This window comes from Ochotona princeps, chromosome X (genome assembly GCF_030435755.1).
Source record: "Ochotona princeps isolate mOchPri1 chromosome X, mOchPri1.hap1, whole genome shotgun sequence".
NCBI classification, from domain to species: Eukaryota; Metazoa; Chordata; class Mammalia; order Lagomorpha; family Ochotonidae; genus Ochotona; species Ochotona princeps.
In genome coordinates, this window is record NC_080865.1 from 70,884,102 (window position 1) to 70,910,412 (window position 26,311).

General features: G+C 38.6%; 2 protein-coding genes across 2 annotated transcripts in view; one reads left to right on the forward strand and one right to left on the reverse strand.

Annotated features, from left to right (window-relative positions):
- NUP62CL (nucleoporin 62 C-terminal like) overlaps window positions 1–10,928 on the reverse strand; it is a 100,165-nt gene extending 89,237 nt beyond the window's left edge. The window contains exon 1 of the mRNA XM_058658478.1: window positions 10,783–10,928. The gene's annotated coding sequence lies outside the window, so the exon portion shown is untranslated. The remainder of the gene's footprint in view (window positions 1–10,782) is intronic.
- The window catches only part of DNAAF6 (dynein axonemal assembly factor 6), a 44,335-nt gene that overhangs the window by 13,220 nt on the left and 4,804 nt on the right, over window positions 1–26,311 (forward strand). The window contains exons 4-6 of the mRNA XM_004590245.3: window positions 417–522; window positions 5,353–5,449; window positions 25,967–26,052. Of these exons, the coding sequence (XP_004590302.1) occupies window positions 417–522; window positions 5,353–5,449; window positions 25,967–26,052 (289 nt within the window). The remainder of the gene's footprint in view (window positions 1–416; window positions 523–5,352; window positions 5,450–25,966; window positions 26,053–26,311) is intronic.

Here is a 26,311-nt window from a genome sequence, read left to right on the forward strand (position 1 = left end):
TTTCCATGAACTTTTTGAGGTACCCTCAGGGAGAGTGAAGGAGGCAGAGAGAAAAAGAGACTCAGAGAGAGACAGGGAGACAGACAGAGAGTGAGCGCCAACATGGATGATCTCCAGGTAATTGGATTATATACTGTGCTATTTTCTCGCTTTGACTTTGTGCTTTTTCTGAACATTTTGTAATTATCATTGCACTTCTGCAATGTATTGATTCTGTGGTGATGAATACTTAAAATCAGTTGTTGATAATTTAGCTTGTTTTGACCAAAAAAAATGTGAGCTGGTGATAACAAATTGAGAATGCTTTACTTCAGTTATTCCAAAATGAGTGTGAAGAAGAACAGAAGCAATTTAGAGAGAGAGAGAGAGAAAAAAAACAAGCAAAAGACTCAGATTTATCTTGTTTTCCTTCACAGTCATCCCTCAAACCAGTGATGAAAATAGCAAGGACATCTGGAATCCAGAAGAGGTTCCAGAAGGAGCAGAGCATGATGACATGTGGGACGTTAGAGAAATCCCAGAGTAAGTCAAATGAAGCCAGAAATGTGTTTATTGGTTTAAGTAGATGTGTCATCTGATATCATCCTATTTTTGACAAGATTCATAAAGTAGCTTGCACCACATAAAAGATAAAGCTGCAGTGATACACAGAAGGGATGTATAATTGATGGTTTTTCTCCTTCTAGAGCAGAAACAAATAATAAAACATAACACCTTCCTTTCAGCTGTTATCTAGCAAAAAATGAAAAATGCAATCATTTCCATTATGAATTTGTATTTAATGTCAGTTTGTTGTATACTGTGAAACTAACAGTGGTTGAAAACCAGCCCATTAAATAGCAAGCATTCATACAAACCAAATTATAAAACCATCTTTATGTGTCAAAGACCTGCTTTTAATTACTTAATGTTCTATAATTTTGATAAAAGGCTATGTTCTCCCTCCAGTTACCAGTTATTTCCCAGACTTCTTTACTAGATCTTTCAGCCTTATTCTTTGTATTCAGTGTAGTTTGCAACCAAGATTCAAGCCTTGCTTTATAGCCATTTCAATGCCATGGAATTATAAATATGAAACAGAATTAATATCATATATAGCCATTCATTCATTCTTATTTTAACAATCACTCATTATTCACTTAAAGTAAATTTTAATACACATATGAAACTATTGGTTTAATGATCTAAGCTTTAAATACATATACTTTAAAATAAAATCTTGGTTGAATATTTAGAAAAGATGAACAGTGGCCAATGTGATGGCACATCCTCCACCTGCAAGCACCAGTATTCTACATTGGGTGCCTGCTCATTTCCTAGCTGCTCCACTTCCCATCCAGCTCCCCATTTGTGGTCTGGGAAAGCAGTGGAGGATGAGCCAAAGCCTAGGGACCTTACATCTACGCAGGAGACCTGTAACAGACTCCTGGCTCCTGGCTCTGGGTTTCATATTGGCTCAGCTCTAACCATTGTGACCATTTAGAGAGTGAACCAATGGGTGGAAGATTTTTTTCTTTGTCTCTCCTTCTCTGTAGATCTGCCTTTCAAATATATATTACAAGAAAAACTAGAACAAAAAAGTGAAAAAAATTCACTAAATTATAATGCACTTTATAAATTCCTAGTGACTTCTGTGGCAACTTATCAGACAACTTTTCTGATTCTGACTACAAAATTATCCAATACCTTAAAATAATAATGCTTATGTCTTCTGTATCAGTTCTGAAAGTGGAAATGAAACATTGGAACACTACAGATAATAAACTGTAAGGGAAATATTCTTCAATAAACAATGTTGAAAAGCTGTTAACCTCATTTTTTAAAAAAGGAGATTTCTGTCTGCACTTTAAGAAAGAACAGTAAATTTCAGATTACGTTTATATAGTGTCCACACATCAGTAGAAAGGTGAGAAATAAGCCACTCATTTGTCAGTCTCTGATGAATGTCAGCCATTCACATGCAGGAAGCTCTAAATTTTAGTAAACTTTTACATTCAATCATGAAATTTGATATTCTCTGTCATGATACTCAGTCATGAAATTTAATAGAACATCCATGAAGCTTTAAATGAATCACTTCATTAAAGATATGAGCAAATTGCTTTATAAGGTTTTTAATCTTTATTTTCTTCCTTAGGAAATTACATTTCAAGATATCTCAATCGGTAAAAGAACGGGAAGTTCACACACACACACACACACACACACACACACACAATCTTAAATAGCCAAATGAAACAATAATCAGAGCATGGGATAAGGTTATTTGAAAGCGTTTGAAGAAATATTTGATGTTTGCCACTGGCATGCATGCAGTCTATGGCTGGGAATAGGCCTGGTTGGGGAGCTAAGAGGACACCCTGCCTGGGTTGGGGTTCTCACGGGTGAGTGTGGGGCCGGAGTGGGGGGCTGTATTTTGTTCTGCATATGGCTGCAGTGTGGACTTGGACTGGGCACACCAAGCCGGGCTAGACTCCAGCACCCACTGGTGTTCTGGAGGACCAGGGTAGATGTAGGACAGTCTAGGCTAGGTCTCTGCCCTTACTGAGCCATGTGTGAGCTGTGTCTGGGTATGGACAAGCCTTGGCTGGGCTGAAACATCCAACAGTAATAGCCAGAATGGGTTGAAGGCCAGTCAGAAAAGGCCACTGTTCCTGCTAGGACAAGAGGTGGACTAAGTAGGGCTGGCTCATGGACCTACCGGTATGCGCGAGATCTGGCATTAGGAGAGGTTCTGATGGAGGAGCTCGGTATACATTTGGCATAGGTCGGGGGCAGACCAGGCTGAACCAGTTCACATCACCCACTGGCAAATCCGAACACCAAAACAGAGTGTGGGTTGGGCCAGTTTCAGTTGCAACACCTACAGTACATATTACAGCTGGGATTGGATGCCTGCTGGGCTGGGCTAGGCTGTAACCCTCACCAGTGTCAGCTGGAATTAGGGGTGGGCTGGGTCAGGTCAGGCTACAACACCCACTGACAAATGCTGAGGCAACAGAGGCCATGCCAAACTGGGCCACAGCACCCAACCAGCACACGTGAGAACCAGGGAGGGAGGGGGTAAAGCCAGTAGGGGGAATGTGGAGGGCTCCCCGGCTGAACTGCCACTCTCACTGGAAAGCGTGAGTTGGAATGTGAGCAGACCAGAACAGGCAGGGCTATAACACTTGTGGGCCTCATGTGAGCTAGATCAGGGGAAAGCCAGGCTGGGCTGACTGCTCCTAGGGTGCAAGAATGAATTAGAGTGAGTGTGGGTTGGTTGGACTTTGTCACAGCATCAGCTGGTAGATGCTGGTACTGGGTGCTAATTCTGTCAAGTTAAACTGCAGAACCACCTGGAGAGTGCATGTTCCAGGAGTGGGAGTAGCCTGGCAGGGAAATAGTGGGCACCTCCCTTTTGGGTTATCACTCCCATTGGAGAGCATGAAAACCAGGACTGGGGCAGTGGTGGCCAGACAGAATGGCACCTGTGTGGGTTGGATAGGGGGCTGGTTGGGTTGATATCTATGATATCCATTGATATCTATGAGAGCTGTGGGACAGATTGGTCCAGTTTGCGGTACAAACTGGCAAGCATGGGAACCAGGGCAGAGGGCAGGCCTGGTGGGGGTTTTGTGGGTCACTCCGACTAGACTACAGCTCCCACTGGTTTGTGTAAGGGCCAAGAGTGTTCTGGGCAGGATCGAGCTGGACTGCAACAACCATTGGTTCACGTGGAAGACAGAGTTGGAAACAGAACTAACCCAGCAATTGCAACCACTAGCATATGCATAAGCTGATTGGGGTGACAGACTGTGCTGGATCCTGTATGGCAAGTACACACAAGAATCAGGTCTGGGATCACTTCAGATTAAGTTTCTTTGGGGATCCCTCCAACTAAACTGGTGAACTCAGAACCCCAACCATGAAGAGAATTTGCAGGTTCCATGGTCTGACCATGGAGTTCATGTGTCAAAGCCGAGCCTCCTCAGAGGCTCAGACAGAGCAGCATATCCAAGTGCACATGGAGGATATGGCAGTCCATCGGAACCTGCAGAGAACACCTGGTACCACAACAGAGGACGGAGGACAGAACAAAACAATCCACTACCCCAGGCACGTTTTGGCAGTGAAAATCTGGGCAGAGACTCTAAGGCGAACTACGTCAGCCAGTGCATTCTGGAGAGATTTCATCGTGCTTGGAATGACGAGATTGGCAGCAATTCAGAACTGTTGAACTATCAAAACCACTTGAGCAGGACCCTCAGAGCATGCCCCACTTTGGGGACCTGTGATGGGTGGGAAACTGGGTGGAGTTTCTCCTTTTATTTCCCTGCTTACCCCAGATACAGAAATAATAATAATAATAATAATAATAATAATAATAATAATAATAATGTGGAAACAATGGTCTTACCCACTTTCCTGTGGCTCTTAACCCTTTGTGCCCTAATCAACTATGCAAAGATTATAAAAATAAAATAATTACAGAAAAAGAAATATTTGACATTTGATGGAAGGTATAAAAGGATAAGAAGGGAGGTTGGAAGATGATGCTCAAATTACTGGCTTGAGTGATTAAGTAAATGGTGAAGTCATTGACTCTGACAAGGAGTATGTTGGAGGAGCAATGAATTCAACTTTGGGTATACAGGCTGAGCTGCCTTTCTTGCCATCAAATCATGTGTAAAGACCTACTGTTTGTCTGACCCATTGTTTTTCAGGAGTGTTCTTTTTTTCCCTCCTTTTAATTATTTTAGAATCTTTTGAAATTCCCTTAATTCATTTTATTTGCCGGCTATAAAAGTTTTTTTCAGAAAAACCATCATAAGGAAAGCTTTGGCCTGATGGTTAGGATGCTGCTTGAGACACATATTTCGTATCAGAATGCTTGGATTCAAGTCCCAACTCCACTCCTGATTTCAGCTTCCTACTACTGTGTGGCCTGGGAAGCAGCTGGGAATGGCTCAAATAGTTGAGTTCCTGACACCAATGTGGGACAACTGAATTGAGTTCGCAGCTCCCAGCTGCAGCCTGCCCAGGCCTATCTGCTGCAGTAGATGGGAGTGTGTTTTCTCTTGTTCAGTCTCTCTCTGCCCCTCTCAAATAAAATAGATCAACAAAACTTATTAAAAAGAAAACATGTGTAAAATAGTAATTCTATTTAGTAATCTTTGATATTTTTACCTGCACTTATAGACATCTGTTCCTTTGTGTTCTATATGCCTGATGAACTGCAAGGACTTTATTTAGTCCTTTTTGTTTTTGAAATAGTATGTAGTATGTCCTCATAAGTTTCTATATTTCTGCTGTGTCACAGGTCATTACTCTTTCATTGATATCAATTATCATGGACTTTTTTTGTTTCAGATATGAGATTGTATTCCAACAGCAGGTGGGAACTGAAGATGTATTCCTGGGATTGACAAGAAAAGATACTTCAACAGCATGTTGTAAGGATTTAGTGGTAAGCCTCTCCCTCATTCCCATTTTATATAGACTTTCATAGCCAAATTGACTGACTGCTTTATGCAATATGTAGTGGTTTCTGTGTTTCAGATATAGTGGAACAATAGGCTAGATAGCTTAAAATTGATAACATGTTCAAAATAAGCTAAGTTTATATGTGTTGGATAAGATTTACAAATAAACCAGATGACATCGTGTGATAGACACAATTTCTAGTCCTATTAAAGCTACCTAATCTGGTTGGACTGAATTTCCTTTCATTATAATTATTTCCTGTGCATGTCATCTGATTGGTTAACTTCTGTGAGCAGGTAGGTGAGCAGAACAAAAAGCTCCTTCCTTGAATCCAAGGCATGCCTTATTTCTGTATTTCATGTACTGACTCAGGTTGCAAAGAAGGATTTTATGAGGAATTTTCTCTTAATTTTTGGATCTTTGCTTATTTGTAATTTAAAATATGAATAAAACATCTAAAATGCTACTTGAGTAGCTTATCTTAAGGGCACCACAGTGTTTTCGAGTGCATCCTTTGCCAAATCACTGCTTCTATACAATATTCAGCAATAACAGTGATATTGCCTTGCTTTGGTTTGATTGATCCTCATAGTAAGCTTGCTGAGAAGTCTGGAGTTCTTCTAAAGTGAAATTCAATTCACTGTGGCAACACAAGAAATTCTGGTGCTAATAATCTGTTGAGATCAGGGACTGTGCTGTCTTTTTCCTTCCTGTCTTACAGTGCATTATAGAATATTGAGGGACCCACTGGAAATACTTAATATTTTTCCTTAAGCAAATGATAGATGGAATCGCTTTTGCATAAACTTCAGGCTTTCTTTTATTAGCAAAATGTAAGCATTCAGTTGAATCAAGTAACATAATAGGAATGGTGACAAAGTACCTCAGGAGACTTTTGAAACTATAATGAGTTAAGGTTTCAAGTGATCTTGAAGTAATTATTCCCAGGGTTTTACCAGTAATATTCAAATTCCTCTCTCTTAAATTACTGTGAAATCACATTTTTAATGTCTGGTGTTGAGGATTGCTCTCAACTCTGGAGACTAAAGTTGTTGTAAACCTTTCCATTTCTCTCATGCAAATTAGTTCCAATTTTAATAAATAAAGGTGTCCTGAATGAAGAATATTGGGAATCCATCACACCTCATAAGAGGAATATACAATTTATGTAAAACTGAATAATTACATGCAGAAGCCTTCATAATTTCCAACTTATAAGTGACTTGAGAGACCAGGCTACGTAAGTGAAATAATGTTTTTAGCAATTAACCTTAGTATGGACAATCATGACATTACAAAGACTTCAGGTTTGAATAAGCCATGAGAACCACTGAACATGAGAAACCACTGAAGGACAGCAGCGAAGAAGACATGTATTGCTGCTATGGCACTTGACCACTTGTGTATCATTTTTTCTCTTTATTTTTCTTTATTTATCTTTAAGTACTTAGTGAATGTGGCTATGTCCCACGTACTGTACTAAATTGATTTTGAGATGCCAAAAAAAAAATACATTTACACTAAAGGAGAGGTAGATAGCTAACAAATCACTGCAGTTCAATATGGTAAGCACATATTTGAAGGTATATATCAAGTACATAGTAACATAAAGAAGGAAGGGATCAACACTGGATGGATAGAATTTTGACATGGGACAAAATTCCAAGAAATATTTTCCATCAAAAGGTGAGAGTTTTAGTGCAACCTGTGCAGCATGAATCAGAGTATGGAGGGTAATGTTGCACAAGTAGACAAGAGACAGAGACAAGGTAAAGATTGTAAAGGTAGGAGTAGCAGTGTTGGTGAGACCAAGGTTTCCTCTAGGTAACAAATTTCTCTACTGATGTGGCAATAGTCTAAGGTCACATCCCCAGTCTTACTGCTAAGTAGCCACCGAGACCACGGGAAGATCATCATGTACCAGAGGAGTTGAAGAACAGGCTTCCTCCCACAGGGGAATGGAGCTCCGTGAACTCGTTATCTTAAGAGGACACCTCCTCTGAGGCTTCTGGCCTTTGGCTGACTGCTGCCTTGCACACAGAATGCCGCTAGCAGTTTGTTCCCAGACCGCTCTGTTCAGACCTGTCTCACTCTTTCTCAGACTGCTGGTGTTAACCCTGAACAGTCTCCGGCAAAGTATCCATGCATGGAATAGTGTGGTGTAAGCAGTGGGTACAGCAAAAGTAAAGCAGGGTAGGGGTATTGTGGCTCAGCTGCTGCTTGGGATGTCTGCAACCCTTATCAGAATGCTGGTTTGGGTCCTGGGTACTCCACTTCCAGTCCACATTCCTACTAGTGTCTCTGAGATGGCAGTAGGTAATGTTCTATCATCTACTTGGGACCTTGTTTCCCTTGTAGCAACTGAATAGAGTTCTGAGTTCCTGATTTCAGCCTGATCCAGTCCTGGTTGGTATAGCCCTTGGGGGAGTGAACTGCAATATGGTTCACTTTCTCTCTGTCACTGCCACTCTGCCTTTCATAAACAAGCAAATAAATTGTTCTTGAAAAAATAAGAATAATTATGGGAAGTGATTTACTGGAAAGCTATCAAAAAGATTTTTTTAAAATCCTGATTGATAGCCTGAAATTTATCCCATGGGCACATTTATGATGACATTCACTATCACTGCTTAATCTTATTGGTAAGACGCAAAATAAAGGTTGTTGACTTCATCTCAGGTATGAGAGTACTTCAGAGATTTTGAGAAAAATGAAGTTAAATGATAAACCTGGGGCTAGCGTTGTGGCACAACAGATTAAACCACCACTTGTGATGCCAGCGTGCCATACTGATGTACCATCTGCTTCATATCTAATCCAGCTCCCTGTTAATGCCTTAGAAGGCAGCAGAAATGGTTCAAATACTTGGACGCTTTCCACTCACATGGAAGACCTCATGGCGTTCATGGCTTTGGCCTGGCCCAGCCCCAACTTTTGCAGTTATTTAGGGAGTGAATCAGTGGATGCAGATCTCTCTCTCTCTCTCTGTCTCTCTGTCTCTCTCCCCCACTTCCTGTCTCTATCACTCTGCCATTAAGACAGATGAAATAAAATTTTTAAAAGTGAGTCTACTTTGGTGAAAATTGTAAATCCATGTAGACGTTTTTCATAATATGTATTTTGCATGAATATTTTGAACTACCTTAGTATTTCTTACTTATTATTCCTGTTAAGATATGGGGTTTCCTTGAATCTGAAACATTATCAAATTATAAATGTGGAATTTATTTCATAACAATATTTCAGAGGAAAAAACTGGGTGCACTCTCACATTAAATGTACGCATTGAATGTGTGATGCATCCCAACATCAGAAACATTAACTTGGGGGGAAACTGTATCTTATGATTGGCTAAACCTGGTGCTTGGGTCCTAAGCCTGGTCGATATGTAGCAGTATGAGTACAATCCAGAGTCTTCAAGGAGAAACAAAGAATGCTTGCTTAAACTGAGGGAGGGCATAGGAGAGCAGTCTGTTTAAGTAACATGGAGTGATTTAGGGTTTAATCATTCCCAAGAACCACCGTTTCCTGACTTTCCTCAGACTCCAAATAAGAGCAAGATTCATGAATCCCAAATCACAGTGATGGCCCTGAACAAATTTTGAGTTGGGGAATTTGGATGTCTTCAGCAAACCCTTCTACCCGAATCCCAAAGAACACCATCATCTGAGATCCACTTACCTTATTATAACACTCTGCTACTTTGCCCCTTCTCCCCCGAGTATATAGCTGTCAAGTTACCCTTGCTTTGATTCATATTTAGACATTTTAAAACTAAAACTGCTGCTGCTGGACTCTATACATGGTACATGCTTGCAATGAAAGAAGTATGACTGGATTTGAACTGTAATACTGCAATAAGGTGGAGTAATCCACCATGGGGGGAGGGTACAGGGAGACATGAGACAGCTGAATGGTAATCTAGCCATTTTAAGGTGTATAGAACACGGTTGAATATAAACCAAAATGGAAATGTCTATGAAGAAGTCACAGGTTGTGGTTGAGAACCTGCATTTTCTTATTAACATATTGGTTAATCAATACCATGTCAATTAATGCCATAATGTTGTAATTGGTTGTAAATATTATGTTGGGGCTTTTAATTGATTAGGATGATACTCTGCTGGCTCTGCCTTCAGACCAGAGATGGTCTCACCAAGAAGCTGTTGAACTTACCAGGACAATAAGATGCTGGACTGTATGCTTGGCAAATACCTCCAATGAAAGAATCTCAACTGAATTTGAACTATGGAAAGGCAATAAGGTGGAGCAATCCACCGTGGGGGGAGGGTTTGGGGAGGGGTGGGGGGAATCCCAGAGCCTATAAAAATGTGCCACATAATGCAATGTAATTAATAAAAACTAAATAAATTTAAAAAAAAAAAGATGACCTCTAATGCCAAGGAAACTTCAACACTGATAAAAAAGTGATTCAGTTCAACAGTATCTCAAAATATTAACAACACATTAAAAACATGACATGATTTAAATTTCACATAAATAAAACATCTATTCAAATATTAAGAAATAAATAAAAAAACTAAAACTAAGTCCATAGTTACAGATTGGTTTTGGTTTTTAGCTGCCAAAGCATTTCTTTTAAATATGTCTATGAGAAAGTCTAACATATAAAACACAAAGGGGCTTCAAAAACATTTCTGGAAAGGTGGAATCAAAAGAAAGGTTTATTTTGGTGCAAAAATTTGAAATTCATGCTCAATTTATTCATATTGTGTTTTTCTGTAAGCTTTGTGAAGACTCCTCATAAAAGTGCCACTGTCTTAATTACCAAGGTAGCACCCCCGCCATCATGAGAATGGGTGGGGTTCCTTGAAACAGTTTGAAAGATGATGATCATTATATTGCCACTGAGAAACAGTGGCCGGGCTTACAAGTTATTAAATACTCAAAGTACTCATGTAAATTAAGAGAAGGATAATGAAAATTAGAGAAAGCTGCTTCTCCTTACATAACATACATGTTTTCCCCATCCTGCTTCATAGGCTCCCACTGCAGTGAGTTTGATATATGCTTGGATATATACATATATATTATTATATGCATAATATATGTATTGTTGCAGTTTATTAAAGTCAGCAAATATATGTGAAGCACTTACTGTGCACCAGATATCAAGGGTTAGGTACTAGAGATACAGTGTTGGACAAACTTGACAAGGTTCTCCTTCTCTCTGGCAACAATGCAGTACTAACTAGTAGATGGAATTTGATAAACTCTCACAGACCTACACAGTAAATAATGACACCCTCAAATGTATTACTTACAATGAGTACTTACATGAAATGTATTACTTACATAGACAGCAGTAGCGAGATTAGTACAGTGACAGCTCTTCACATCCCTTTGTCCATAGGATAATATCAAACTGAAGGAGTCAGATTGCAGGTGACCTGAGGAGTAGAGCTCACGTGGCTGAAAAGCCAACTCTAGACTACAGTTAGCTGTTTTATAGTGTTTGTCTGTACCCAAGGGGGAGGGGCGGAGGTGAGAAGAAGGTTAAAATGCCATATTTGGAACCAGGGAGTATGATGAGCAACTACCATACCAGTTGGCAGCCTCCTACAAGCTAAGGCGCCTCTTACAACGTGGAGATCCAGAAAAGAAACAACATTGAAGTAGTTTCTATTGTCTTTTTATTTCCTGGCAGGGTAACAGGATGTGCTGCCAAGATCTGGATCACCACGAGGTTAAACTGTAGCAGTGTATCCAATGTGGATAGTACAAAGCAGCTAGAGTTTCACAGTGGAGACATTTTCCTACATAAGCATAGCATTAATTAACATTTTTGTCTTAGTTGTTCTCACCTAACATATTTGAATAATAATAGCAATCAATTTATGTAATGCTTGGTGCTGGGCGATTCTCTAAGCACTTTAAATACAGTTGCTCACTACTCCTTACAAAACCCTATGAAATAGGTGCTATAGTTACCCTCGATTTACTAATGAGGTTACTGAATTACAAAGGTCACACACTTAAAATCTGGCAGAGTTGAGCTTTGGTCAACAATAGGAGAGGGAATTCAGACAGAAGTGTTGCAGATTCATACTCCAGTTCTAAACCAGCATTTGAAAACCAACAGAAATTAGATCGGAAAGTGAGATTGGGATTGTAGCTTGGATTTAGACACAAAGAAAGATGGTGGGGAAAGTTAAACACACACACACACACAAGCACACATAAACACACACACACTCTGTCATGTAAAAGAAGTAGGAAACAATAGGAAGCTGCCAGCCCTAGAACAGGATTTACTGAGATGCCAGACCTTTTGGGTGCCAATTGAGGAGTATGGGAAAAGATAAGTTATATGTATGTATGATGACAGACTGGCTTCTCCAGACAACTCTTTGTGTCAGGCTGTGGGATGGATAATTGGGGACATGAGTCAGCAGGTTCCCATTTTCACCATTTGGTGTCAAATAGCAGACTATTTCTAAAGCTCAAAAATGAACGCAGCTGGAATTATTAATTTTCTTCCCAATGACCCATTGTTTGTTCTAGGACTGGAGAAATAAGCTTACAGGTAGCCTGGTTTTATTTTTCGGGCTGGACATGCACATAATATTTGGTGCATTTATTTCCAATCCCTAAACCTCATTGAGAATGGGGTAAGGGTACCATCACCAATGGCATAGAAGTCAGTCATCAGCTGGCAAACACAACCTGGAGTCACAAGGTTATCATACGTATTTATCTCAGAAAGAGCTATCAGTCATTCTGCAGCCAAGTATCTGCTCATCCTTTGAGAAATCACTTACTTCTTGAACAGTGTACTTCCAAAATCCTGATTTCTCTTTCAAATATGTTCTTTCACTTTTCATGAATAAATAGATTTAGCTATTTGACAATAAAATGGATTCTTGTTTTCCATTTAAAATTCTAGAAGAGGAACACCTGTTTTGTTTGGTTGTTTTGATAGGCTTCCTGATGATACTGACATAATTTGATTGGTTACATATCAGACTATGAGTCAGGAAAAAGGATATTTCAGTTATAATATGATTACTTATTATCAGCTCCAGCAACACAATAAACTTTAATTAAATTTCCAATAATTCTCTCAGTAATGTACACATATTATAGTTAATATACCACTCCTTAATAGTGATGGTGGCGGTGAGAGGGGAAATGAAAATTTCCTTAAAAGCTAATGTAGATCTAATATATTTCTGATTATGAAAGTAATATATATGTAAAATTTTAAGCAATTCTACAATTAGAGTTGAAAATAAAAGTCCCCCACAATGACATATAGAGACAGAGAGAGTCTGAGGAATAGAATAAGGTTGAAGGATGTCTTAAACGTATTACTTGGTGATAAAACCCAGTAATTTTGTTGTTTGATTATGTCATTTTGGGAGGCTTCATTAAAATACTTGAATCACATGATCTGGAGTCATTGAGCTGAAACTGGCAGAAATTTGTGATTCTACATGAACAGACTTTCAAGTTGGCCTTAGAAAACACCAATACCTGAGGGGTGAATAAATGACAAGGGTATCAGAAATTGAAGGGAAATCATAACGACATCTACTACTATTGAGAAGTAAAGCAGGACTAGAGTGCAGAAGGAACTTTTAGGTTTGTCAGTTAAGAAGTTCCTTTGATGGTCTTTGAAGGAGCATAGCTTCACTGTTATGGCCAAAGCCAGACTGAAGTAAGATTAGGTGCACAGAAGTGAGGAAAAGAATGGACAAATACAAATTATTCTTTGAGGACGTTTAGCAGTGAGGGACAGGAAAGAGAAGGCATAGTTGCTAAGGAGACAGGACTTAAGACTGCCCAATCCTAAAATACAAACAAAACAACAACAACAAAAAATCTCCTGTGCATATGATTTCCAAGCTGATGCCAGGGATTCATTATTTACCCATTCATGTGGCATTTTAGTTGCTACTGTATGGCTCTAGTGCTAATAAACAAACAACAGTATAATGTTAGCCATGTTTTGGTCCACTTTGGGGCTTTTTAGAAAAGGATGGGGCCATTTTCAGTTGTTAGAATAATTACAAAATGTTCTTATTATTTGGGATAAAATAGGGAGGAAAGCTTTAAATCCTACAGTAAGAGGGACAGTCCTGGAAAACAAAGACTCACCTTATACAAAACTCCACAGTTTCTTCTTTCATTTAGAAATATTCAATGTAAAAAGGCAAACTGAGCATAGGAAAGTTGACACTCAGCTGGATTCCACCCTTTAGACTACATCTAACTAATTAACAGTTTTTTCATATTCCAAAATACCCACTCTTTTCTGCTTTTCTTCCAAAATCAGTGGGTATTCCTTTCTCCTTTGCTTCCAAATTACTGGTTCTTTTTTTCTGTCTGAAGTTCTCTAGATTTTTTTTTCTGTGTGTTCTTTCCATTTAGTCCCAATGGCTTTAAATATGATATATCTCTCTTTTTAATTTTTTTAAAATTTTATTTTTTTATTATTATCATTATCATGATATGATACAGTTCTATAGGCCCTGGGATTTCCCTTATCCCCTCCTCTGTTCCCTCCCCCTTCACTGAGTCCCTTCCATATCATCACTATAGAATAGTTCTTCGTACACAGTCGTATGTCCGTCATTGCAGGCATGGACAAGGGCAGAGAGTCCAGCATCCTATTGCTAAGGTAAAGTAAACAGTTTCATTGGTAGTTGCTCCTTGGTCTGGAAGTAGAAATGCATACTGCATTGTATCCTCACATCTGGATATGATAGTCTCCACTACACCGTTACTATACATCCCATTAAATGAAAAGCTACAAAGCAAAATCAACAAGAAGAAAAAAAAAGAAATTAAAAACACCATGAAGTTAAATAACATGCTATCAAATGACTAATGTGTCGCTGAAGAAATGAAAAAAAAAATCAAGAACCTTCTTGTAGAAAATGATGCTACTATATGATTTATGAGTCATTGAAGAATTTAATGAGAAAGCAAGTGTTTTGAAACTTAAAAAAAAACTCCATGAGATATATTTTCAACTGACCTTTGTTGGTGAGATACGTCACCTGTATAGATGGATTTTGTTTTTTTAATCCTGTCTACTAATCTATGACGTTGGATTGATGGGTTTAAGCTGTTTACACTCAGGGTTAATACAAATAGGTGGTGGTTTGGTCCTGTCATTTTAGCAATGGGTTGTTCATTGATTCAGTCTTCTGTTGTTATTTTACTGAGATGTTCTTCACATTTGCCTTTGATTTTGGTGGGCGCTATTCCTCTTCTCTGTTAAGAGAACATCTCAGTATCATTTGCAGAGCAGGTTTGGAAGAGGCATATTCTTTTAACTTTTTTTTTACTGTGGAAGAATTTTATTTCATTTTCAAAGACGAAAGAAAGCTTTGCTGGGTATGTTATCCTGGGCCGACAATTTTTTTCCTTTAGAATCTGGAATATGTCACTCCATTCTCTTCTGGCCAGTAGAGTTTCCTGTGAGAGGTCTCCTGTGAAATTAATTGGCATTCCTTTATATGTCAATTGTTTTTTCACATGCAAATTTAAGGATCTTTTCCTTACATTCTATTAAAGAGAGCTTGATTATCATGTGTTGTGGTGAAGATTGCTTTTGGTCAAGCCTGTTGGGAGTTCTGTGCCCCTCCGGGATGTTGTTTACCAATTCTTTCTCTAGATTAGGAAAATTTTCCCTTATTTCATTAAATACATTTTTAGACCCAGCTTCTCTTTCTGCACCTTCTGGGACTCCCATAACTCTTTTCTTTGGCTTCTTAATATTGTCTTTCAATTTTTGAATACTTTTTTTTTTTTTTTTTTTTTTTAGCTTGACCCAGCTCTGCTTCCAGCTTTTTGTTTGCTTCCCGCCTGGTGACAGGAAATATCTTCCAATTCTGAGATTCTTCTGCTTGCTTCATTCTATTTTGGAGACTCTCCACTGTACTTTTAATTTGCTCCACTGTATTGTTCATTTCTGATGTATCAGCTTTCATTTGATTCATTTCATGTGTGGCATGTTCCTTAAATTCCTTGAACTCCTGCTGTATGTGCTTTTGATTGTTCTTAAGAAGCTTTATAACAAGTGTTTTGAATTCTATATCCTCATTTTCTTGATGTATTATTCAGTTAACTCTGAGGTTGGCAAAGGGTTTTGCTCCTTTGCAGGGGAGTCTTCAGTAATATACGTTGTGCCTTTGTCTCTTCTTTCACTCTTGGTCATTGTACTTCTGGTTAGCATAGTCTTCTCCTTTGGGCAGGTTTCTACACTGTGTCACTCACAGGTCTACAATTTGATTTTACTTATTGTTGTTGTACATGGCTCTTTGCTTGTAGTCACTTGTGGTACTCCCTCCAGTGAGTTCCAAGTCTGGGTTTTTATGTTAGATTTCCACCATGTTCTCCATAGCCCCAGCTCCTGGCTTACCAGTCTCCACCTCCTGTGATACTGTGCTGAGGCTGCACTGTTGTCTGTACAACCTTTCTCACACTTCCAGTTGGAGTAGGTCCCAGGATTAGGGAGACTCCAGGAGTCCTATATAGCTAGGTTGTTGGTGGCACTGATCTTGCTGGAACCTGCTGGCCATTAGGTCTGAGGGCCACACGGACCTATTTTGACCTGTAAGATGCCAAAGTCAATATTATTTCTGTGTGGGCTCAGTGCAATGCACTGAGCTCAGTGAGTTCTTTCCAAGCTCAGTGCATGCTCAGCTCAGTGTTTCCCCTGCAGTATTAAAGCCTTTGCCACACCACACAAAATGGCACGTAATGTGTCACTACTAGAGTTCTTGATTTGCTGGCCGTCAAGTATGAGGGGTATCCTATCTTGGGTGGAAGCTGTAGGATGCCACGTTGTTGCAGTTCACTGAAGCAGAAATGAATTCATTCCCAGCTCAGTGCATGTGCAGTCCTGTCCCATAGCTTTTGCCTCCTAAACAAAATGGTGCTTGATTTGACTCTAGGGGGTGGACTGGGCTGTGAAATCCACCACATTACCACACTACCCATCTGGGACCTGCCACTCTATCTCTGCTCCCGATCAAATCAAACAGAGCAGCAGAACGAGTTCTTTGTATGGTTTCACCTCCTGAGTTCCTGGTGAACGTTCTCTCCCATCTTGTTGCTGCTGGAGTTCTGGCTGCCATTGCAATTCAGATAGCCACTGGCTGAATGCTGCTGGGGTATGGGTCACTGCAACACCACACCATTGTGTCTGCTGCTTTGCTGTGTCTGTCAGTCTCCAGGTGCCCCTCTGCTGTTGTTCTGTCCTTTTCTATTTCCTGGAATGTGCTCTTTCTGCTTCACAGTGGCTAATGTTTCTCCATCTGTTTAAACATGTCCTTACCCTATTCTGCCATCTTGATTCTGATATATCTCTCTTGTCTCAACTTCTGTTTGATTCAGATTCCCGTAACCGTTTAGTTTTAATCTCCCCTTATTTAATAGTCAATTCAAACCAAAACAGAACTCTTGTTTTCCCCAAGCCTCTGATTCACTTTCCTTATTGTAGCAGGCACTGTTACTCAAACTAAAAACCTAAATCAACCCTTATTTTTCTTTTTTCTATAGCTCTTATTCAATTCATTGGCAATTCTTCCTGGCTGCACCTTCAAAAGATTTTAAATCTAGCTTATGTTCATTATTGCTGTAAGTGCTATCAAAAAGCATCACCATCTCTCACCTGGATTGTTATAATTCTCTCCTGACTTGACTCTTTCTTCCCCACAGCATTTCCACACAGACTATAGAACATTCTACTTAAAATAAATCAATCACATACATTCTTTTCCCCTGAGAACCCTTAGTGGCTTTCTCATGCACTTTGAAAAATCCCCAGACTGCTTACCTCCTTATCTCCTTATCTTCACCTATGGCCCTATATGAGCTAATACTTCTTTACTTTTGGTTTCATCTGATACCATATTTTCTTCCTTTGTTTACTATGTTCTACTTACTATGGCCATCTTTCTGAGCCTTCAGCATGTCAACATGTTTCCATCTTCCATGAAGTTAATTCCGTCTTAATGATTTTCCCTCAGATAGGATCACATTGCTACCTCCCTTCTAATAATCTTGTCTGCTATTTCTTTCTTAATTGCAGCAATTAGTACCTCCAGAATTACATTATGTGATAATAGTCAGTACTGGATATTATTTCTTATGTCTCAGTTTAATTACAAAAGTTCTAATGTTTCTTCATTTAGTTAGATACTGGATTTTGGCTTTTGTGTAAAGACAGTATTCACCTATCCTGATGTTAAGAGTTCTAAGCAAGAATGGTGATAAATTTAAACAAATGCCTTTTTAGCATTTGTGGAAATTGTGTTTTTAAACATTTTTGATATTAGCAAATTATAACTGGTTTCTAAATATTGATCCATTGTTGCATTCATTCATTCATGTACTTGCGTTGTAGTAGATACTGTTATTGCATCAGTGATACCATACTAAATAAAATGCAAATATCTGCCACCAAAGAACATATCTTCTCATGAGACAGATCAATAAACAAAATAAATACATACATTTTACAGTGAATGAGAAGGTTAAAGTTTTCCATAAAGAGAAAGAGCAGGGGTGCATGATAGTGATCACTGCGATCGGTGGTGGCTATGATTTAATTATTGTAGCTAGGGAGCTCTCACTAAGAAGGCAGTGTTTGAGCAAAGACTGTAAGGAAATGAAGTGAGATTCATATGTTGAAAATGTGATCTATGTAAATATTTAAATGGTCCAAGAGTTAAGACATGATATGATATGAGAAATATCAATAGAGAATACGGATCTATTCTTAGAGAAAACAGAATTTCTGAGGAATTGACAGAAGATTCAAAAAAGAAGGGTGATGGATGGTGCAATATGACAACATGAGATTTTCTATTGTATATATGTAAGGTGTGTAGCATGAAGTTTTTAAATAGACATATACATAATGAAATAATGACTACAGTCAAGACAGTTACTATATCAGCATTTCATGTAGTTACTGTTTGTGTGTATGCATGGTGAGAGCACCCAGAAGTCTAATCTCCCGGAAAATCTTTAGTATACAATACAGTGTTGTTAACTGTAATCCTCATGATATATTTAGAAATCTAGAATTATTCATCTTATGTAACAAAAACTTTGTTCCTCTTTTACCTGAGCGACTCTTACACCCCTACCTCTGGTAATCAAAATTTCAGTCTCTGTTTCTACATATTTGACTTTTTAAAGATTCCACATATTAGACATTATACAGTCTTTTTCTCATGTCTGGATGTGTTCAGTTGACATGATTTTAGGCATGTAATTTGTAAAACAAAACAAAAGCTAGATGGAAGAAGTAGGCAGTGACGTAAAGGGGAAAACAGACACTGAGATGACTCTTTGGGGTGCAAAGTCATCAGCGGATTAAAATGTTAAAGAGAATATTCAAAGAGAAAAATGATAAGGGATTATGTGGCAAGTTTCTGAAATGACTTGATGGAAAAGTTTCAGGAGTGGATGAAAGGCGAAAAATTGAGACAGACAATATGAGGATTCATGTGCTAATTACTGCATGGTAAGGAGTGACTTGGGAGTTTGAGGCTTCTTGCGGTTATTTTCAATAGAGATAAAGGTATAATCAGTTGTTTCTGGTGGTCTCAAGGATGATGGTGGTAGTAAGGCTGTGAATGTTGGAGGTTGAGGAGGCTGCCAGAGGAGGTACTGAGTCCTATGGAAGACTGTTACTCCAAGAAGAGCTGACTTGACTCCTACAACAGAAGAGTCATGTTTCTATGACTTAATTTTTTTAAAAAAGAAAAGTATAGCCATGTAATAATAGAATGTCTAAACAGGGTAGCGTTATGGATAATGATGGTCTCTTGATTTTGTGTGCTATGAAGGATGTTTAAGTCTGTGCTTATTCTTCAGAGGTAAGTATTCAGATTTTCAAATTTGAAATTTCAGAATTTCAAAGTAGGCATCCGTACCTTCTTTCCCTATTTTCTTACAGATTACCATTGCTCCTGAGAGCTTTTGCAAAATGCTTAGTATATCTGGAGTGGAAAAAAACACCTCACAGAGGCTGGCACTGTGGTGTAGTAAACTAAACGTCTGCCTGTGGTACTGGCATCCTGTACGGGCACCAATTTGTGTCACAGTTATTCTACTTCTGACCCAACTTCTTGGCTGTGGCCTGGGAAAGCTGTAGAGGGTGATGTGAGGCTTCGGATTCCTGTATTCATATGAGAGACCCACAGGAAACTCCTGACTCTTGGCTTCTGATTGACCCAGCTCCTGCCGTTGTGGACATTTGGATGCTGGGCCAGTGGATGGAAGATCTCTCTGCCACTCCTTCAATCTGTGACTCTCACTTTCAAATAAAAATGAAATACATCTTTTAAAAAATACCGCACATGTGTTTCTATAGTTAAATAATGGGAAATTGAATTACTGGACCAATTCAGAGTAAAAACTATAAAAGCTTTTCCTGTTCATTAAAATTGACTAAAGTAGTTAAGCTTCAAATGGAAACCCGAACAGTCTAAATTTCTTTAATCATCAAACATATTGGGAGTGATTGCTGAATTTCTATAAAATGGAGATATTATAATAATATCGAAGTGGCCAGCACTGTAGGACAGCAGGTTAAACCAGCATCCCACATAGGCTTTGGTTCCAGTCTTGGCTATTCCATTTCTGACCCAGCTCCCTGTTAATTTGCCTGAGAAAGCAGTGAAAGATGGCTCAAGCCAGCCCCTGCCACCCACAAGGGAGAAGCTCCTGTCTTCGGGCTTTGACTGGAGCAGTGCTGACCATTGCAGTTAACTGCAAAGTAAACAACAGATGGAAAATCATCTCCCCAGTTCTTCATTCTTCAGAGATAAATATTCAAATAATTTCAAAATGGGACTATGTTCCTTTTAACCCTATTTCCCTACATATTATAAAATAAATAAATCTTAAGACTTAATAAAAACGTATTAGGAACCCATCAATTACTTTAGAAGAGCTTTCAAAGTGCCAGGCTAAGCTTTTCTGTGTATCTTACACTTCACTGAAGTTTCAGTAAATAGTGTAGATTACATATAAGATATTTTAACTTGTTCTCTTTTGGTAGTGACAGAGTGACAATTCAAATGGACACCTAGAATGGGTAACTTCCATTGGACAACTGCTCTTCAGATTTCTTATGCCAGTTTCACACATCTTAACTATATGATCAGAAACACTTATCAGAGGAGATGGCAAATCTTATCAATCACAGATTGTAAGACTTTTTTAGGAACCATGTTGTCGGGCCCGGCGGCATGGCCTAGCGGCTAAAGTCCTTGCCTTGAAAGCCCCGGGATCCCATATGGGCGCCGGTTCTAGTCCCGGCAGCTCCACTTCCCATCCAGCTCCCTGCTTGTGGCCTGGGAAAGCAATCGAGGACGGCTCAAAGCTTTGGGGCCCTGCACCCGCGTGGGAGACCCGGAAGAGGTTCCTGGTTCCCGGCATCGGATTGGCGCGCATCGGCCCGTTGTGGCTCACTTGGGGAGTGAATCATCGGATGGAAGATCTTCCTCTCTGTCTCTCCTCCTCTCTGTATATCCGGCTTTCCAATAACAATAAAATCTTTAAAAAAAAAAAAAGGGAACCATGTTGTCTTATAAATCTCTCATAAGAACAAGACAAGAAAGGAGAGATTTAACACTCAAAATGATAATCCCATAATAATAGCACCCCCATGAAAAAAGAAGTTGGTGTGATGAGCCAACTCTAATACAACACATACAGGATAATAAGGCCAATGAAAGCAATTTATAAACCCTTTGATTTGTGTTATCTCTCTTCAGGAAATCTTCAAAGTGAATTCCTGGAGAGAAGACTAACCAAGTAGTTTCTAACTACTTGCTTGGAGACAAACTCAAATTGCAAGGGAGAGATCTCACAAACCATAATTTAGTGGACGTTTTCCGGTTACTTTTTTAAAAAAAAAGATTTATTTGTTCTTAAGTCAGCATTACAGGGAAAGAAGAGAATAGAAGAGACACAAGTGAGGGACAGATTCCATCCATTAGTTCACTCCCCAAATAGCCAAGCTGGAGCCAAGAGTCAGGAATTTCATCTGGGTCTTCTGCACAGATAGCAAGAGCGCAAGTACATGGGCCATGTTTTGCAGCATTCTTAGAAGCATTAGCAGAAAGCTGAATTGGAGGAGAAGTCCCTCGGACTCAAACTGGTGCTCATATGGGATGCCAGTTTGGCAGGCAGTGGTGTAAGCCCCTGCACCTTTATGCTAGCCCCCTTTCCTGTTATTTTTATTTACAAGACTAGAAGGCAGAAATCTGAACTAAAATTAGTGATGGATACTGCTATAATCAGATTCCAAGACAGCTGTCAATGCTTCTTATCTCCTGCCATTATTGTCTGTGTAGAATCCTCTCCCATATTGAATAGGGCTGACCTGTATATATGCTGTAGTGTAATCTGTATGACCATAAAGTATAATTTCTATGGCTGCGGAAATTTTTTTAAAGGAATTGTTTCTGCCTTGTGCATTTGTGTCATTCATTCTGAAAGGAGTACAACAGCTGTGTTTCAGGAATACTCAAGAACCCATTAGAGAAGTTTCTTTTGTGAACAGCTGAGGCCTTTGCCAGTATCCACATGAGTTACTTAACATGGATGCAGATCCTCTATCCCTTGTCAAATCGTCAAATAGCTGTAACCCTAGTTTGTGATAGACCCTGATTGAACCACAAATCAAGTCACTCCCGAATTCCTGTGCCATGAAAAGTGTGGGAAATTAGGCATGCTTATTGCTGTTTTGAGACATAAATTCAAGCAGTGAGTAATTGATTAAGAATAGATAACTAATGAACAATGAATAAATAAGTGACAGAACCCTGAAATCAAGCCTGTTTGACCCAAAAATTTGAGCTCCCAAAAGGCTGGAAGTCTCACAGCGAAATTTTTAGCAGTTTTCATTGGTGTGCCAAAATACTTGCTAAAATAAGTGTGTGTCTTTTGTAAGAAGAGGAACATCAGTTCTTTGGATTGTTTGTTCTGTGGCATAGTGCATTTGTTAATATTTAAAGATTTATGCCTTTTTAAAAGATTTATTTGTTTGAAAATCAAATCACAGACACATGAGAGAAAATGAGAGAGAGCCCTTACACCTGCTGTTTCATTCGCCACATGGCTGCTACAGTCAGGGCTACCCAGGCCAAAGCCAGGAGCCAGGATCCAGGAACTCCGTCCTGGTCTACAAAGAGCAGGGAGCTGGAATAGAAGTGGAATAGCTGGGACTCAAACCTGCACCCCAGTATGGGGTGCTGAGACTTCAAAAGTGAAAACCTGCTGTGGCACAATGCCTACCTCACTAGTTAGGTCTTGTGCACAATCAGAGATAAATGAATATTCAAGCCTGTTTTCCAAGTCTTCATTGAAAATATTGCTAAAGAAATCTGCCTCGTATTTCAGGAGACATTTTTCTGTTACAATTTTGTTGTAATTTTTTTAATTTTTTTTACGTTTTATTATTATTATTACTATTATTATCATTTTATGATACAGTTCCATAGGCTCCTGGCATTTCCCTTATCCCCTCCCCAATTCCCTCTCCTCCACCTACTTCCTCTATATCATTACTAAAATGTAGTTCTTCATGCACAGTCATATGTCCATCATTGTGGGCATGGACAATCGCAGAGTCCAGCATCCTAATGTCAAGATATAGCAAACAGTTTCATTGGAAGCCCATCTGTGTCTGGATGTAGAAATGCATACTACATTGTATTGTATCTTCACATCTGGATGTTAGTCTCTATTACACAGCTACTATACATCCCCTTAAATGAAAAGCCACAAAACAAAATCAACTTCAGGGAGAAAAAAGAAATTAACAACACCATGAAGTTAAATAACATACTACTAAATGACTAACGTGTAGCTGAAGAAATTTGTTTTAAATCTTTTATTTTGTGAGATACTAATATACATTATTCCCTTCTCCTACCCTTTTCCCTGAAAACATTTAGTGAGCAATTTTAATTTCCTTAAGAGGAAAAATTGTTTCTGAATGAGTTTCTCACTAGAGCTGCAAATGATTTTAAGAATCACTTTGAAGTTTTATCCCAAAATTGTATCTAAATTGCTCATGTCATAATTATTTCCCTTCCTCAATTATCATTTCAACCCTGAGAAATTACATTTTACTGTGAAAGGTTTAAACATTTCAGGCGTAAGCAACAAATATTTGGATCCCTCATTCAGGTGACATGAGTCAACATGAGACTACTAAAGAGCATTTTGGTTTGACTGCCAAACTAGATGTCATTGCAATTAAAAATGGAACTTTTTAAATCTGATAGAATGCTCATTTACTTGAAGGCAGAACACCTGTAACTGCCTTTTTTAGGAGTGTTATACTTACCTCACCTAAAGAATATCAAATTTTGATGATCTAAGTTTGCAAAATATAAAATAAGAGGTAAGTCTTTGTTTAATGAAAATATATGGCCAGAGTGGGCAAACTGATCCTCCTTCTGCAGCGCCAGCATCCTATATGGGCATGGATTTGAGTCCCTGCTGTTCCTCTTCTGATCCATCTCCTAGATGACGGCCTGGGAAAGCAATAGAGAGTGGTTCAAGTCCTTGGGTCCCTGCATCCACGTGGGAGACCAGGAAGAAGCTCCTGGTTCTTGGCTTTGGATCAGCTCATCTCTGGCCATTGCTGCCATTTGAGGAATGAAGCAGCAGAAGGAAGATTTTTCCCTCTCTGTCTCTCCCTCTCTCTGAAAAATCTGCCTTTCAGAAAAAAATAAAACAATTTTTTAAAATAAAACTTTTGCATGTAAGAAGTACTAAGTAATATCACTTCTAGGGCTCTATTTACAAATATTTGTTTATATGAGGATTTTATACTATGTTTTGCATATTATATACATACAATAAAGTTAAAATATCTCACAGGGAAGTACTTTAGGCTTATTGTAAATAAATTCAGTTTGTCCCACTGCATACACACACACACACACACACACATTTAGAAATTCTTTAAGTGAGGTAAGTAAAACAAGCCTAAAAAAGGCAGTTACAGGTATTCTGCCTTCAAGTAAATGAGCATTCTATCAGATTTTAAAAGTTCCATTTTTAATTGCAGTGACGTCTAGTTTGGCAGTCAATCCAAAATGCTCTTTAGTAGTCTCATGTTGACTCATGACACCTGGATGAGGGATCCAAATATTTGTTGCTTGCACCTGAAATGTTTATGTGTGTGTGTGTGTGTGTGTGTGTGTGTGTGCACGTGCGTGCATATTAGTTCCCTCATAACTCGCTTCTTTTAGTATGTCCAATGAAATAAAACACATGGCTATATTTTGAGTTGTTTCGTTCATTTTAGAGAAGCCTCCACACTTTACTTTAATCTTAAGTTATATTTGTGTCCTTTGTTTAGAGAAATCATATCTCATTAATTCCTACCAAAATATAATGAATATAATGAACATAAATTAGACTAAGAGTAACAGCTTTGTGCTTTGTTAAAATATATGGAATATAGAATTTACCGTAACTGGTATTTAGCAGTTTGCACCCTTCACCAGTATCTAATTCCTGCACATCAACCTGAAAAGGAATGCTCTACCCATTAAACAATCCATTCTCATTTTTGCCTTCCTCAATTTCGTAAGAACCATCAGTTTACTTTCTGTTTCTATTGATTCACTATTTTAGACATTTTGCATAACTAGAATTCCATACCATGTGTCTCACATCTTTCACTTAGTATGTTTTTGGATTTCATTTATGTACAGTAAGTTATTCCTTTTTTGAATGAATAATTACTCCATTGTATGAATATGCTGTTTTTGTTTGTCTTTCATCAACAGATGCACACTTGGGTTGTTTACACATTTTGGATGTTGTGAATAGTATTTATATGAACAAAACATTGCATACACAGTTTCGGTTATATACCTGTTTCAGTGCTTTTGGGTATATACCTAGGAGTGGAATTGCTGGGCCATGTGATAATTGGGAGGTGGCATCTTGTTAAATCAGTAAATAATCCTTTCTGAGAGGTAGGAGTTATATCGTTAGCTCTCTGTTAACATCTTTTTTTAGACTCCTACATGTCTAAAACTGTGATACAGGAGTTTATGGTAGAAGATACAGGATGACATCGCTAACTCATATCTAAAATGACAACTAAACATTTTCACACGAATTATGCACTGATATAAAGCATTTGAAGGTCTAAAACTATAGCAGATGCACTGATATACACCAGACAATGGATGTTACAGACAAATAACCATCATGTTTCCACATGGTTTTGGAGTCAGATAAGCCTCAGCATAATTGCCTTTGGGCCACCCACTGAATTTCTCTGTTACAGTTTCTGCATCTATAAAATGAGGATAATAATCCCTGCTTCTCCAGATTGGTATAAAGAAAAGACATAGCCTGACACATTGTTGACACTTAATAAATATTAGTTCTTCTTTCTTGATGTAGTCTTATACTTCAAATTAACTTTTTTCCAAGGTAATGGTATTTTTCTTCTTATCTTTTTTTTCAGGTTAAAATTAAACTACCAAATACAAACCCGTCTGAAATTAAACTCGATATCCAGGAAACGGTCCTTGATCTACGTACTCCTAATAAGTGAGTAAAACTTATAACTGTATTAGAATATTATTGATATTATAATGTATTAATGTTCTTTTTAAAAGTATACACACTCATATTCTACATCACCCCATAAAGAATGTAGTAAAACAGTTCAGATTAAGGGGCCGTTGTTGTTATGGCATAGCAAGTTAAGCTGACATCTGCATTGGGGCATCCCTGTGGACGCTGGTTGCAGACATGGTTACTCCACTTCTGGTTGAGCTCCCTGCTAATGCACCTGGAAAATTAGCAG